General features: G+C 41.6%; 1 protein-coding gene across 2 annotated transcripts in view; it reads left to right on the top strand.

The window, feature by feature from the left end:
* The first annotated feature begins 2,358 nt into the window (after window positions 1-2,358).
* Window positions 2,359-16,753, top strand: part of LOC117216753 (aryl hydrocarbon receptor protein 1) — a 156,182-nt gene continuing 141,787 nt past the window's right edge. For both annotated transcript variants that reach the window (XM_033463736.1, XM_033463738.1), the window contains exon 1: window positions 2,359-2,649. In XM_033463736.1, the coding sequence (XP_033319627.1) occupies window positions 2,528-2,649 (122 nt within the window). In that variant the 5' untranslated portion in view covers window positions 2,359-2,527. The remainder of the gene's footprint in view (window positions 2,650-16,753) is intronic.

Raw genomic sequence — 16,753 nt, forward strand, 5'->3', positions numbered from 1 at the left:
AAATATAAAAGATAGAGTCTAATCAAAATTTGCCTCGGAAATGTGCAGTCAAATCCACTTGCAAGCTTCAAACTTCTTAATCCCGATCGAACCTTAACCGAAATAAATTTCTTAAGGAATAGCCACAACTCACGATCGAGTGACCAAACCACTGTGGCGCGATCGCGAGCGCGGATAACAGGCCGAAGCGTCGAACATAACGAGCAGTGCTCTTTGGAATATTACAAACGACATCGACTAGATCCAACGAAATTCTCAGCTTCGCGTCCTTGAGCGCGACAGAGAGCACCTGCTGTGCGTAGGAGTGGCCTGTACGCTAGACAAAGAGCGGCGATCACCGATGGAATAGGTGTAATCGTTTAACGCGCACGATGGTATCTCCGCGACCAACGCGGGTTGGGCTGTGTAGCGCCATGCTGGTTGCACGATTGGTCGGCCAGGTCGGTTGGTAGGAGTGGCTATGGCCGATGGAAGGGATGCTGAAAGTGACGGGGCGAATTCAGGGGGTAGAAGGTGGCGGCCGATCCGAGACGATCGCGTCGAGGTTACTCCTCTGGCCGAGGAGGTGAGTTCTACCACCACCAGCCGGCAACCACCACCCGATTCCCCGTTCCGATCTATGCCACGGTCTCTGCTGACTTATGCTACGCCCGGCAGGGCCGCCAGTACACGATACGCTTCTACCAGGCGAACACCGGGTTCTCCGTGGCCGCTCAGCTTCTACCTCTGTCCTCTGCCTCTCGGTTTTCAGCACGGAAATCGTGTGGTTCGCGGGCGGTGGCCGCGAATCCGCGTTTTTCACGCGCGTCGCGTCACCGCGGAGGAAAAAGTGTGCCCGATAAGAAGGGGGAGGGAAACGAGCTGCAACTGGAGGTGGGGGGTGACGTCGTGAGGACGAAGGGAGGGAGTGAAGTGTTCGCGGGTGAGAGAGGGATGCGCGGTTCAGTTTCCGCGTGCACGTGACGCGATTCGATCGAGAAAGCGTGCTTCGAATAATATATCGTGTCGACGATCGTACTGACAACCCTGCGAGTGCAGTGTGTATGCATGGTACAGTTTTGAGGTTAGGACTGAGTTATTGTCACGTGATCGAATGTGAACCCTCTGTATTTATACAAACGTATAGTTGGAGTATACACTGCGTTCAATTAAAGAGCAAGGATATTTATCAAGTGAGTGTTGATTGTGATAGAATCTCCTGGATGAACGCGACGATGAATACGTCGCAACGACGCTGCACACAAGGGGACACGACGTTGCACGAGCTCCAAAATTCGAGAGTAACCGGAGCGGGATCGTGATTGATCGATGTAGTGACATTCGTCGATGTTCGACCGTTTCCGCGTGATGCGCGCGCCAAACGACGGTGATCGACTGTTCCATGTCTCGATTGTTCTCGCTCCGACGAACCAGTGACAGTGAACTCGTAAACGGTCACGAGAGTGTTTGAGAGATCTTCCCGCGCGTTGGAAGATGATTTTTCGTTGCCGTGATCCGACGGGATCCGTCACTGTGTCAATAGTGGTAACCCGGTAGCCGATACATAATTGGTTCGAGTTACGTTTTTATCGACGCGGAACTGCGTAACAAGTGATCGACGGGGACAGTTTAGCGCGCGTGTCGTAGATATCGAATTACCATCGAATTCTAACAGCAGTGTTGTAGAAAGTCATTGTAACCTATTTTCGTATTGAAAGGGTTACGTAAAAGGAAGACACGGAAACCGAATTACTATCGAATTTTAATTATCGCACGGTGTTGTCGAAACAATCGATTGTAAATGTACGCGTATTCACGACGAAGATACAAAAATCACCCTACTATTGGATTCTAACTCTCACACAGTGTAGTTAATTGTTAATTGAAACTAATTGCTGTCTGATTTACGTGCGTGTACAAACAAAACACGAAAATCGAATTGTAACTCTCGCACGGTGTTATCGAAAGTGATAGGTTCTAACCTAAAGTTACGCGTATTCAAACGAAACGTTATAGAGAGTCGCAACGATTCTCGGTAGTCACGAGCCTCATTTAGGCGCGAAAAGAGGTAAAGAGAAGTGTGCCCATTATCAGTGGTACGTTGTTTGAAGTTGAAGAACAGCTGTCGCAGCTGCATCGTCCCGACGCCGAGCACCGGGATCGAGAGTGGAAAGCTCGACGCCGGCAGCTGGCCGACAAGCCAGTGACAGACAACGATGACGTAGCGTCGGCAAAGTCAAAGAAGAGCGTCACGGTCTGCACGGTGTACGCGCTGGACAGGACCGCCTCGGCGGGGCTGGGGGTGGTTGGGGGTGTTGTCGGTGTCGCTGGCGGTGGTGGAGGAGGCGGAGGAGGAGGAGGAGGAGGAAGTGGCGGTGGTAGCGGGACGAGCATCGGGGGTGGAGTGCAGGGGGTGGTCGCCGGGATTTGTGGACCAGCGAGCGCGTCCCTCGCGGCGACAGATTACGTGACGGCGGCATGCTATCCCCCGGGACCTCAGCTCACCCTGACCGCCTCTCACCCTCAGCCCCACGTCGTTGATCCCGCGATGACGCCCACCTCGGCGCCGGTACCGACTCCGACGACGGCGTCGGGACCCAACAACCCGGTCGCCATGAGCCAACTGGGAACCGTCTATGCCACCAAAAGACGACGTCGAAATGGTAAAAGGTTGGTAACACTGTATCCCATTATAGTGGATAAATGACCATCAATGTATATATGCATATACAATGTATGAATGTATAGTGACTCATGTATCGAAAGTATTGGACATCTATTATAGAAAACTCTATTGATGCTGCAACGAAGCACGGCTGTTGTGATTATAATGGAGAAATACTGGCGCCATCTCTAAATAGATATTTTATTGTACGTCAGATACTTGAAAGCTAATTTGAGATTAAATTATCTCCTACAAAGTATGTTAAGTTAAGGTTAGGGATAATGTACAGTAGGGTCAGTCAGCCTGAAGTCGTATTTCGTTATTATACGAGTTTTTATCATTCGTCAACTAGCGCTAAATGAATTTACAAGAGTGCGAATCTAAAATTGTAGGAACGTAAATCATGTATATGAATGAAAGTAAATTGATAAATTTGTAAGATAACGAGTAATCCCGCGTTGATATTCTGAATAAGTATTATTCGAGACGAGGATGTACGTAGAAATTGCAATATATTTATAGCAATGCATCTCTATTGCATAGTCATTTTAAATATATGATACGTGTTAAAAGTAACCCATTTGAATATCGAGGGTCATTAACATAGCGAGTATAATTGGCTGTTTAAATACTTTTGCGATGCTTTCGAAATATATACTTGCATCACATATCTTGTAGCTTCTATGTATGTTTTCAGATTTGTTTCAAATTTGTTTCAAATTTTACCAGTATGATTACAATAGTTGCGCCCCATTTTGCATAAAACACGTAATATATTTATGAAAAGATAAATATAAATGTTCAAATACTTTCGTGAGCAACTGGCAACTGTATATGCGGTAGGTACCTTATGATTTAAAGTAATAATATCTCAATTGGAATTTATCGAAGCTTTTACGAAACTATTCCATCGAGATGATTTTTCACGAGATTAGAGTGCATGGTCGATGCTTTCATATGTAGCAATTTAAAGGGTAATTGACATTTTACTATGTCGATGGAGAACACTCTATCCACTCGTGTGCACGAAATGTCGCCGCATTTTATGCATTATGATAATGATGTCGCTTATATAGTTTACCAAATGAAAGGAGAAAATCGTAGAACGAAAGTCGCGTATATACGGGTTTGATAAATTTCATTTTCGTAAAGCGACGGCCGTAAAACCACGAAAATCACACCGAAGCGAACGTCGTTACGTTAATTGCAGCCGTTTCAGTAATTCAATTTATATCAAATTTATCTTCTCGTTTCTCTCCACACGTCGGCGTCAATTACCAACGTCTTACGTAATATATGACTAAAAAGGAAAAATAGCAATTGTCTGCACCACGAAATGCTGAATGCCGACGACATATTTCATACTTGTTTTCTCGTTACTTGGCTTCTAATTTGATTGTGTTCCCGTTGCTTGGATTATTCAAACGATCGTCCCCGCGCGTTTGTCGTGACTTACTCGTATATATACAACCGGAATAAATTTGGGAAATAAGCTGAGTAGATATCAAGGTGGTGACTTCCCCTTGTTATACGCGTATAGATCTGTTGGAAGGTTTGGAAAACCAACGAAGGAAAGCGGGAAACGTAAGGGTGCTAATTTGTTAGCCATTCAAGAGAACGATAGGCCACGAAGTATCGTGACGCGGCGCATATACAATTCATGTGTCTAAAGCCGGTGCTAATGGGATCGAAGGAGGGTGTTTGCACGTGAAGCGCGTCCAATGGTGGACTTAACGTTCGCCAGTCGTTTCAAAGACATACATTTCATCCGATTTCAAGCCTCGAATAGTCTATAGGCAATGTTTTTCACATGAACACGATCGATTATGCGCTAACTCGACGGTTAGGTGTATGTATAGATCGTAAATTACAGAGCTGAACCGAGATTCGTCATTATTGCACCACGGCGGAACGCTAATAGGAGAATCTTTCATGTCGAATGCCTGTCCACTTTGTAATCGCTGCGATGTGATTGTCGTTGCCTTTGTAACTCTGTTTCTGGAACTTTGTCTCGTTATATTCTGAGATTCAGTGATCTCTTTTTAGACTCTGGATAATTACCCGTATGATTTCTTTCGCAATTTAATGAAATTCATTAAGGAAACATCGAATCAAAGTTTCGAATTTAAGAGAAATAAAGTATCGAGAGTTTCGACGTGATTTACATGTTTAACGATGGACATAGGAGCGTTGGATAGTTGAATAAATTAAAACAATATATCTTGGTGATTGCATCCGAAAGTTTGTACTTTTTTGTGTCTTTCCACGAACGAGCACAACGCGACGTGTTTGTATCGCGGGAATGCTGTTGGACATTTATACTCAGGAAAGTCGCCGTGTAAGATATAAATTTTGGACGAGTTTAATCATCGCTTCACAACTATGTATCGATATTAAACATTCTCGGAGGCACGCACAATTGACATTAGTAGTTTGTTATTCCGATTCGTATCTTTACGAAACAGAGATTTCTTTCGTCTTTTCCCTTTCGTGTCAAATATTTTATCTCTATTTTAGCTATTTTATCTGTAATATTTTATGGATAAAGTATCGGAAAGGAAAGTATTCCAAAACATGTGACGCGAACGCGACGAATACGGAGACAAAGCGAGAAGAACAGCGAATTTAAATTGAAAAACAAAGATGCCACGAAGACATCGATAAAACGTCAGTTTTCCTCGGATATTTCGTAATGGCTGATAGGATATTTTAAATAAGAAGGGCAACACGATCCGGCGACTTTTAATTCTCGCGGCGCGCGGCTACACGGAAATGTAGACGAGTGCACGCGTCTTGAACGCGACACTCGCGCTCGCACAGCTATCAGACACGCATAAATATAGTCGCAGGTACGCGCGACACACGATACATATACGTGTGTAATGTTCGATACATCAAGAGAAAGATAGACCGGGGATAACCGGTGCTAAGCTGACAGAGACGGAGTGCGGCACTGATTGCGAATAAGGGGAAGGCCTCTGGCCATGGAATATCCGCCTGAACTTTACTCGAATCGTTTGCATACGTTGCTCGTAATTAGTTGAGATATAGCCGAATCGGCCTAGCTTCCTCGCTTTCCTTTTTTCCCCATTCTTTTTCATCGCGTGACGGTCAGCATCGTTGAATTGGCGAATAGAAATTTTTGGTAGTACGTTGATTTCCATCTTCCTTGGTCCGACGTTCGTTGCTCTTGTAGTTAACTGAGAAGGGTGAGTTTTTAGAAGATGAAATCTTAAGATGTTGGATAAAAGAAGCGTAGTTGAAAAAGTTGATAACCGAAAGAGTTTATCTTGCTAACGACGATGAATTGATCGTCTGTGTCGTTTATCCGCTTAATCTTTAACAGTGTATGTGTAAGTTGAAATTTTTAACGTTTAAATCTTCAACATAGGTAAGTTTAGGACGTAGAAATATTCGAAGGTGCGGTTTTGTGATATTTCCATTAAAAAATAAAAATGTTGTTGAAGGAAATATAGAAAGTAAAGCTTGATAATGTAATCTGAGACAGGCTCAGACAAATTGTCAAATATGACACGATCAATTTTAAACTTGAAAGGATTAATTTTCACGCAAGTGTTTGTAGGTGAACTTTTTGAGCGTCAAAAACGATATCGCGCAGGAGGAAATTTATTGGGCCGAGTTTTACAATTATAATCACGATTATTTATCGATAACCGGCCATACATATTCATGACAGTATAACATACATAAAAAAGACGCGTGACATAATCGACCGATAGGGTAATTTAAACCAACAGCGCCGTTTTATTGTAATGACTCACGTTACCCGAATGTATTTTACATTTGTCGATATTTGTATTTCACCGTATTACGTATATTTTTTTTTTTTCTCCCTCGGCTGATATGTCGGGGGTGAAATATACTTCTCCTTCCTGCGAAAGAACTCGCGGAATGACATTATTTCCTGGATTGCTAATTTGAATAAAACTCCGATTATCAAGGGGATAAAAACGTTCGACATGCTACTCAGAAGTTGAAGCTTTCGCGTATGAACCAAACCCTATCTTACTCGTTGTTTCGCAAAATGTCATTTAACGCTGGTGTGGTTCTCAAACTTTTTACGTTCGAAAAAATACGAACATTAAAACAGTGCTAGACTAAACTAGAAAGCATTAAATCTTAATTAAGATTTTCAATATCGTTTGACACCACACAGCTGAATACGTACGTACTCTGGAAGCGTGCAAAAATTACTAAACATAGAAAGAATGTACATGTAATTTGAAAAAGACGAAAAGTTTCTTGACGCAATCCTATGACACAGTATCTTTAAATTTTCTTACTTTAACTCTTCAAACAACCCAATATTCTTTCTCCGAATCGAAGAAATTTTCCAACAGAAAACTAGATAGGAAAATACGATTTGCTGGGAAACAACTGAAAGAACGGGGTTAACTGCACGAATTTTCGTCTGCTTCGAGTTACGATCTCGTAAGAGAGAAGCAAAGAGTTTCATTTGCTGGGGTTGAACTTCTTCGATCGTCTTCGATCCGTAGAATATCCGACGATCGACGATCGTTCTCGATTCGAGTTTCTTGACTCTGAGAGGAACTCGCCGTGCGATCAAAGGGATCACGAGCGAACAGCGTAATGGAGTTTTAAACGGTGTTTCGAGACGTACAGTCGACGATCCTCTTTCTCGTCGCTGCCCACTAGCTTCCCTTTGATACGATAAAGAACAGAGGAACAGAATGAGACCGACTATCCGGCAGAGAGTGGCCCCAGGGCGTTCTGTCTGGTTCGCTCTCTGCTTCTTCCTCGGCTTCTTCAACTCCTACGGATCCAAGGAGTCCTTCCCTCGGGCTCTGATGGACCTAGTCAAACGTAAGTTTTAAGGACGCGCCACTTCTACGCATTTCCTCGGGCTACATGAGGGATTTTGACTCCTATGGCTTGATTCGAGACTTGGATGCATCTTAGAGATTTAGAATAGGTAGAACAGATAGAGTTTTTGAACGATCGTCTTCTTGTTTCTGAGTGATTTGCGAATTTGTTTAATCGTTTGGGTTGGTTTGTGAGGATTTGAGTTTTAGGAATAAATAGGACTTTGTGCCATTTCTTTCAGATGTTGTATATTTCAGTTGGACCGTCTGAATTGGAAGATCTCAAGCTGCAAGCGTTTGTAGCGGCACACGAGTCAGGACAATTCAAATCCTGTTGTTGTTTTACCTCGAAGTATCAAGACCGTTAGGTTACAAGTAATGTAAGAATGAATAAACTCCGGGCAAAACAATGTCGCCGCTACATACAACCGTCAAACGTAGACGAATTTTCCGGTTCTCCCCCGACCAGTATAAATAAACGGACGCGATCGCGAGCGAGAGAGATATCGAACAATATCGAAAAGCATCAACGTGTGTAAACGAGTACCAAAGTGATCTACAGAGTTTCTCCGAGTATTTATCGCGTATTAATTCCGCAACTTATATTTGTACCAACGACTCACAATTCGTCTGTAATTTATTTATTTATTTATTCAAAAATATATTTGACGGACTGCGACAGCAACATTTCGCCCTCGTTATTTCGCTCAACCTAATAACGACTAATCCTCCACACGTTCAATTCGACAGCATTTCGTTTGATGGCGTTGAATTATTGGTGTTTTACTTGGAATTGGAAATCTTCAGTACGAAAGCTTTCATAAATTTTACTTTGTGACAGCTTCCGAGTGAAAGCTGTCGTATCGTATTATATAAAGTGAATTGTTTTATTATTGATATAACGTCACCTGTTATTGAGAAATACCAGCGGCATCAAAATATAAATATACAAATATAAAAGTATTGATCCGAACAGACAGATCTTAATTGATATGTACAATCCTCCGAGACGTGAACCAAAAACCACAAAATTGTAGAGAAGACCGAAGACTATTATGGGTATTTGGAAAAATTCGTGTTTCTACGAGAAGAACTGAAAAAGTTGAATCTAAACGTAGATTTGTTGGGATGATGTCTCGCAATTAGATACGGTGTCTTGGACACCGTGTAGATCCCGTGGTTTACACCTGGTAATTAACATCCTGTACGCGTTACACTCGCGACAGTGCTCAACGAGACAACATCAGGCAACATAATTGCGAGAATCGCGGAAAAGCGATCTCCCGTTTAAACGTTCGATCGCTAACGATCGACGAGAAGGGATGGTGAGCGGAGTTTCCCCAAAATTCCCGAGGGTTCGGGGAAGAAGGTGGCCCGCGATACACGATGCTCACCGTGGCCTAATGACAGCAGCTTCTATAATTTGGAGTTTTTGAGCGAACGGCCAAATTACCGGCGAACGAAGGGATTACTGTTATTACATGCGGCCGCGGACTCAGTCGAAACCTGATTATACTTTAGTCAGTCAGTCTCTCTCCGGTCTTCACTCGTTCGACTGTCAGCTTCGTTCTTGTTCGGCTGAGAAGGGGCCCGATCTCTTTTCAAACGATCCATCAACTACGCACACCATCGAAATTCGCCGACTACTCGGATTCCTTTTCCCTACGCGAGTCCACTTCGCGCTTTTTTAGACCCTTAGATCCTCCCTTCTCTTCCAAACTTTACACTCTTTCAAGTTCTTTTTCAGATTTTTAAGCTTTTCGTAGAATCCTTTCAAAGATCCCTCTCTGCGGTCTTGCAACGAGTTGGAAATTGCGGTTAAGTAGGAAATGGATATCACGAGATTTAGACCGTTCGAATGTTCGCGATACATTCTACCTTTTAATTACTCGGAGCCAGTCGGTCTATCGAGTTCGTCGATTCTCTGATTCCTTGTCTTACGCGAGTTCATTCGCGCTGTTTTAGATTCTCATATCTAGACCGTGGATACTTATGCTTCTATGAGAACTATGAAAATGTACAGAGTGCGCATAATACGAAGAAATACAACGAATGTTTGTATAAATTTTACTTTTTTAGCTGTCCGCGTAAAAATATGAAATTGCATGAAAATCCGCGCTCTGTCTATAGCTTCTCTTTCTCTTCCAATCTTTGCAATTTCGCAAGCTTTTCAGACTTTTTCCGAAGGAGCCCATTCGAAGGTCTCATTATCGAGTCCTGCAATGAGTACGAAATTGCGTCCAGTGGGAAAAGGGTATCACGTGATTTCGATTTAGATGGATATTTCCGTTCGAATGTTCGCAACATGCTATCTTTTAATTACACCGGGCCAGCCGAAAGGTCTACTAACAGGCGGCGCATTCGGAAATTGCCAGAGCAACTAAGGAACCATTCACCAAGAGGTCGATGATTTCTTGATGGACAACAGCCATCGTGCCGGGTTTCGGCTGATTTGTTCTTAAGTAATTGCCGCGCATCCTTATGGTCTTCTAACGTGCGTTTATAGCCTTGTAATGAACCTGCTTCTGAGGCCTTTACTCCATTCAACTGGCTAAACGTCTTCTGGGCTCAAAGCCTTCGCTCTCTACAGATTTTCAGACGGTTTCTTCTCGCTCTCGTATAAAATATAACAATTATCCTACGTTTGAGGATTATTGAAATTACTTTCTATTCCCGTTTCGTTACCGGATTTCTCTCAATTTTTCGCAGAGTTTCGATTAAAAATACTAGTCGATCTCCTCGGTATCGCACGGTGTTAGAAGACGGTACATTACAAGCAAAGGTTCGACACGTTACAATGTACGTTCCATTACAGTGAACTGAGTTTACAGTTTTAAGAATGTAATCGTTTGGTATTAACATCTCTTCGTTTATCTTTTTAAACTGATCGCAATGACGATTTTAACGAATATAATATATAATTGATGAATACTGTGCATTCTGACTGACAATTTGGCCGTATAATTAATCTTCAACTAATACGGCGCGAATCAAATCGCTGAATGCTGCAATACTTCATCGGTGTACTAGAAAAGAAGTGGCGCAATTAGGAAAAGTCAATTTTCCTGGAAATTGATCTGGAATCGAAATGGAATGGAAACTATTAATTGGAATACTTTCGTGAGACGGTGCAGTTTGCTCATATTTGGCCCGAATGGAGTAACATTGGGAAGCATAGTTCACGGAAGAGACGAGAGTGCTCGTAGAGTCAGCGAATGGTTTAGATATCGTATGATCGGGGCAAGATTTAATTCCGTAGCCGAAGGAGGATATCGTTTACCTACTTTCTACGTCGCAGCGAGCACACGCTGTAATTTAATAGACTCCCCTCGCGTTAGTCGGCGCCGTGATGCGTTTCGCTCGTGCGAGAGATATGTATAGCCCGAGCCGCGACAAGACCATTATTGCTGGAACACTCATAACTCCCGTAACCAGCCACACCCAGCAGATTTAACACCTCGTATCCAATTATAACGATGCCCCGTGTCACGCGTATAATTGGTGCCCCATTACATATTGCCGTGTCGCTTCCGACCCCGGTCTTCGTATTCCAACTCCTTCGCGACGTTCACTTTTCGCTGTCTCTCAATTCGAGTCTCTTCTCGTTAAGAATGCTGAATATAGAAAATCATCCGATAATAAGAGGAGCTATACCGCAGAAAGTGTGCACTCACGTCTTTGTTAACTTTTATGCGAGGGAAACAGAGGTTGACCGACTACAACTGGAACTTTGTTAATTCGTAACATGGTTGTACACGATTTGGTAGAATCGTAGAGGATTAGAGGATATTTTTGCGACCATTTTCGGAGAAGTGGAACGTAAGTAGAAATTTCTTTTACGTAGTAAAATATTATAATGTGGACATTTGGATATTTTTTACGCTCGTCTTTTATCAATAGTCGTTCATATTTGATTACTGTTGAATTTGATGCTAAAATCGAATGAATTAATAATAATGGTTATAACATAATCGCCTTTCTGAATTTTCTGACGTACGAAATTAATCAGTGTCTGGAAGACATTAATAATTCATTCGCTATAATCAAATTTTTCTTTGCTCTTGGGGAAAAGGCTAGCGATTGCTTATCATTTCTCTTTTTAATGAGAATAGTAAACGTTTGGTAGCGATGCAATAATGTAATAATCAAGTGAGATAATCCAGTAACAAGCGTATAAAAGGAATACTGAAAAAGATATCGAAATATATGCACGTAATTTTCAAGTTTTATTACAAAGCATAAAAAAGTGTGAAATCATAGGAGGATTCTTTTGTAAGATTTTAAAGAATGATGGCTTTTGATTTAATACACTTCAGAAATTTCATGGAAATTACTTTTGGTTAGGAGATAATTACTCGTTAACTCCGCTCAAACATCATATCAAGCGTACTGTATCTTGCCTGTAATAGTTTCGCCACCAAACAAGAAGGAAACGTATTTCTTGAAAAATCCCTACATCACCTCGATCTAGATCTCATTTTTTACCACTCATCCTGAATTCATTGTCTGTAACCGCATTTTTCGTTGCCCTTGAAACCACGAAGCGAATATTGATCACGATTTTTCATTAGTGGCCGCCGTACCTAATGATATCAGTAAATTGACAAGTTACAAGCTGCAAGTCATAGATTTCCTGATTTTCATACAAATATTACAATGGTATAACTCATACTTTGGAAAGATTATCGAAAATAGCAATCAACTTAATGCGAGATTCGTGAATTTCCGTTGTTTCTTCAACTTGTACCAAATTCCTTGACATTACGATATTTATCGATACCGATAATTTGTGACTCGATCGAGTCGTGAAATTTTATCAACGATATTACCTCAACCGCACCGGAAGATAATAACATAAGAACAAAAGCAAAATTGTAAAATAACGAGAACATGAAACGATTCTCTCGCGTCCTTATAAAAGATTAAAACTCCGCTTCACCCGCAGCTCATTTCCAACAGGAATAAATGTTTGTGTTCCCATTCGAATCCCTGATTGTCTATTGTAAATAACGTCCGGTCCACGTAGAAACAAAGTTTCCACGAAGGATACCGAAAAGAGGGACGAAGGGAGGAGGACGAGTCGATTAAACAATCGGCAGGACGCGCAGTGCATCTTCCACCCGCGATCAGGGCTGCTGGGCCCAAAGGGACCCCAGCCAGTGGTGAATGGGCCGCACAGCAAGGAATATCCGTCCTCGCGGTTACGGCACTGTGAATAGAGCCATAACGAAGTGAAACGTGCAGGTGAATTTATGCCGCAGGAACGGACGAGCGCTCCGGCATCGTTCGCCTCGCCTTTCCTCTTTCGTCCGCTCGAAAAGTCTTCTGACCGTGCGGAAAAAAGCGCGCGGAATTAATTGAAGCCCCAACGACCGCTCGGAATTGCTCATTAAGCCTCGTTAACTGCCCTAATTTGGCGATCGTACGGATGACTGGTGGAAAATAATTCGCCCGTAAAAGCAACGAATCTTTGATTCAGGTTCTCGAGTTTCAATTTTTCTTTGAAAAATTATATCGGATATTTCATAATTTTTCAACGTTTGTCACGGTATCTTCGAAGCGTCTAATTTTTATTTCCAATTTAGAAAGTTTCAGTTTGAAAAGGACGTTTGGTAGAAAGAAATAATCTTCTCGGCTGTGCGATCTTTAGAAATTTTCTAATGGAATAGTGAAATCAATTATCGTAAAGGAGGAAACGGTATTATTGAGGAGAATGCATCGCGAGAAATGAGTGAAATGCGCGAAAGGATCGATGACAGGCGGAGAACGAGATGGAATCGGAGATTTCGTGGCGAAACAAGCGGCCCTGGCCACGAACGATGCACCGATCCGGCTTTGGGCCTGAGCTCGGGGCGAGCTGGTCCGGTACGGCGCTGTGTGTTTAACTATTCAATAATTCATCCCTCCATTCATCACCAGCCAAGTGTAAAATTTATCTTATTTTTATGTATTGGCCCCCTCCAGCTCGCCACCATGTATCAACTTCTTATTAGCCACGATTTGTTTGGCGCGCGCGGCATCCCGTCCTCTACCCTCCTCCACTAACCGATTTTTGTCCGTGTCCGGTAATAACGATGGCAATCCCTGCCGTTAAACCGTTTGATCGATCATCGATTCGAATTTTTTTCCATTGTCAGCCGTTCGTTGATCGTCCTTAAAATTCGTTCACCACTGGTTCCCAATCGCTATGGATTGGTGAGCTAATACAGAGTGATGCAAAAGTAATACCAAATACAGAGATAATAATCCTAAAGTTTATGTTAAAATACCGTAGCGGACTATCGCATTTTTCACTCATTTTTGTATTCAGTTGTTTCTTAGGGATAACGATAAAACAACGAAACAACTAATTTTGTAATAATTTTAGTTGTTGGTAGTTTGAATTCGTTCGAAGTGGTTGTTATGTTAGTAGAATTGTGTTTTTCTATTACTCGGACTTGATTTGTTATTTTAATTATTTTCACGGCCGAGATATGTTCTTTACTAGTCGAGTATTGTATGTAACGTAAAATAAAGCTATTAAGAATAATGAAGCATAATTATTAGGTTGTGAATATTCATGCACATGTGGAAGTTTCATATTTCGATGAGCGTAACTAAAGAAGTAGAATTTAAAGAGAGGTTTGTTCTGTTACTAATTACTTATTATAACAAGTATATCTGCCACGCTGTTTCCAGTTTCTTAACAATTATCACGTACATTTTTTTCATACACATTTTTATACAAACTAAAGCCAAAATCAAATTTTCAACTTTCTCAACTTGTTCAATTTCTTATCGTCTTGTATGGTCAGATGCGGTATATCTACAAAAATATTTTTCTCATGTGAGATTTTAACTTTGAGATTGTGAACGATAAAGTTGTCGAAAAATGAAACAGTTACGTTAATTCGTTAGGAGAACGCGCGAAATCGCAAAGGAGATACATATATTATACAGATGGATTTTACTTCGAATTTTCAATGAAAAAATGGCCACCTGAATTTCTTAATGGTCACCGGAATACGAAGCAGTCGGCATTTGGGTCGGCGAATATGGCAACGACTGGTTTCGCGTAACTGTTCATCAATCATTGAACTAAATGCGCATAAATTGCGCTAGAATGTTTTCCAAACGACCATCCTCTCGCCGATCTACTAAATCTTGCCAACAAAACCGTGGCAGGAAAACACTTTTTAAACGAATGCACGCCTTCTCTCTACCAAGCTATTAATTGTTTCTTGTACCTATCTACTTTAATGAACTGATATATTTATACCGTCCTCAGCCATGCATGGCAACTCGAACAACTTATGGTAAAAAATATGTTAAGAAAGGGTCAATCTCTGTAATTTCACTTTCTTCACTGTTGATGACTTTTTGTATACCTTTTATTATAGAAGTAATTAAATTTAGAGCTAAAAGTATATATTTCTCTGAGTTTTTGAAAGTGATATTCAAAATGAAAACATTATGTTTTATATTCAGATTTATTTTCGCATGTAGGATAACTTCCTGTGAATGATCAATTCTCATGGAATCAAGCAGTGGTCAAATTCGCGTTTAGTTCTAACGAGTTGACAAACTCGATTTTCTTTCTATTTCGAATCCCTCTGACTTCGCTCTATTATCACAGATTACCACGTTTATTAAATTCATTCATAACACATGTAGCGGCACATGAGTCAGAGGACAATTCAAATCATGTTGTTTTGCCTCGGAATATCAAGATCGTTAGGTTACAAGTAATGTAAGAACAAATAGACTCCGGGCAAAACAATGTCGCCGCTACATGCAATCGTCGAATGAAGACGAATTTGAGTTTTCTGACTCTCCCCCGGCCAGTATAAATAAACGGACGCGATCGCGAGCGACTCAGTACATATCGAGTATCTAACAGTATCTAGAGTATCTACGAGTATCTTATCGAGTTACGCGACGAGCATTAACGAGTATTTATTCCGGGATTTTATTTTGCGATTTATACTTCGTATTAACGACTCACGTTTACGGCTGTATATTAATTTATTATTTGAGATATATTCGACGATTACAACAACGAGCAATCTCGCCATTAAACCTCACGTACCTACGTCCTCTTCACATAAACATCTACACACAAAACCGATCAAAATCGAATGAAACAAAGTACGTGTTAAGCCCAGCTCGGAGCTAAACTGTCAATAAGAAATATCTCCTTTCTTAAAAAAAAGAAGAAAAAAAATAGCCCATTTTCCGCTCCACATATCGGTACATGCATATTTTATTATCGGCCAGTACAATGCGAATCAAAGGATGGAATATATTGAACTGATAACCAGTTTGGTCCACGCACCGGTTCAGGTCCTCGATCAATCGACCGTGTTTTCGAAGCAGATCGTGCACGCACGCGCGTATCTGTTTAAGAACGTCCTTCTTCGAAACGGCCTCTGTGTAATTACGATCATCAAGCCCTCTATCCTCGCGGTGAGAAAAACGGATGCTTGAAAAACCAAATGACAGCCTCTGGTGACGTAATGACAATGAGGTGGCCGCCTTCTGGCACCGGAAGTACCTGCTACTCGAGGACCAGACACCAGCGGTCGGTGTCATACGCCATATCGTCTTCTTTTTTCTCTCTCTTTTTTTGCTCTCTTTTTTCTCTCCTTTTTTCTCTTTCTCTTTCTCTTTCTCGGTGCGTAACGAATAAATGGCTAAATTGCCGAGGAACGAGGCTAATTATCGAGCTTCGTGGAAAAAAACAAGGATCGGTCGGTTTGCGTATACGTTCGGTCAATTTTGGAAGTTCGACTAGCATGATTACTGGCTTTCGGGATGAAACGTCCGACGATTTCCTTCGAACTGACAGGAGGAAGCGTTCTAGGGGTGAATGGAAGCGGATGTGCACGTCTTAGGGACACGTTTGGTTCGGGTATCGAGCTGTAGAACTATGGCGGAATAGAATAATTTTGTTTATCTGGACTGCTTTTATCGCAATGGACTTTTAGTTAATTCGTTTGCTTGTTGCTACGTAAGTCTTTATTATACGTGAACGAAAGGTACGCATAATAGGTAGAGTGCGGCTATTTATGCAGATGCATATCTTCGTGAATGTAATTTAGAAAAAATGAGATCCGAGTAGAGAATTGTTTTATTCAGTAAAAATTACAAGGGATATTACACTTCCGATATTTTACCTATTATTCCGTATTACGTGTACGCTTCGTATTTCTCCCGCAAATGCATCAAAATTTGCAGTGTAGTAATAGGTAATGGCGAAGATTGATGAATTTCTTATTGCATGAAC

The sequence above is a fragment of the Bombus bifarius genome, unplaced genomic scaffold (genome assembly GCF_011952205.1).
Source record: "Bombus bifarius isolate JDL3187 unplaced genomic scaffold, Bbif_JDL3187 scf7180000007973, whole genome shotgun sequence".
In the NCBI taxonomy this organism is placed as follows: Eukaryota; Metazoa; Arthropoda; class Insecta; order Hymenoptera; family Apidae; genus Bombus; species Bombus bifarius.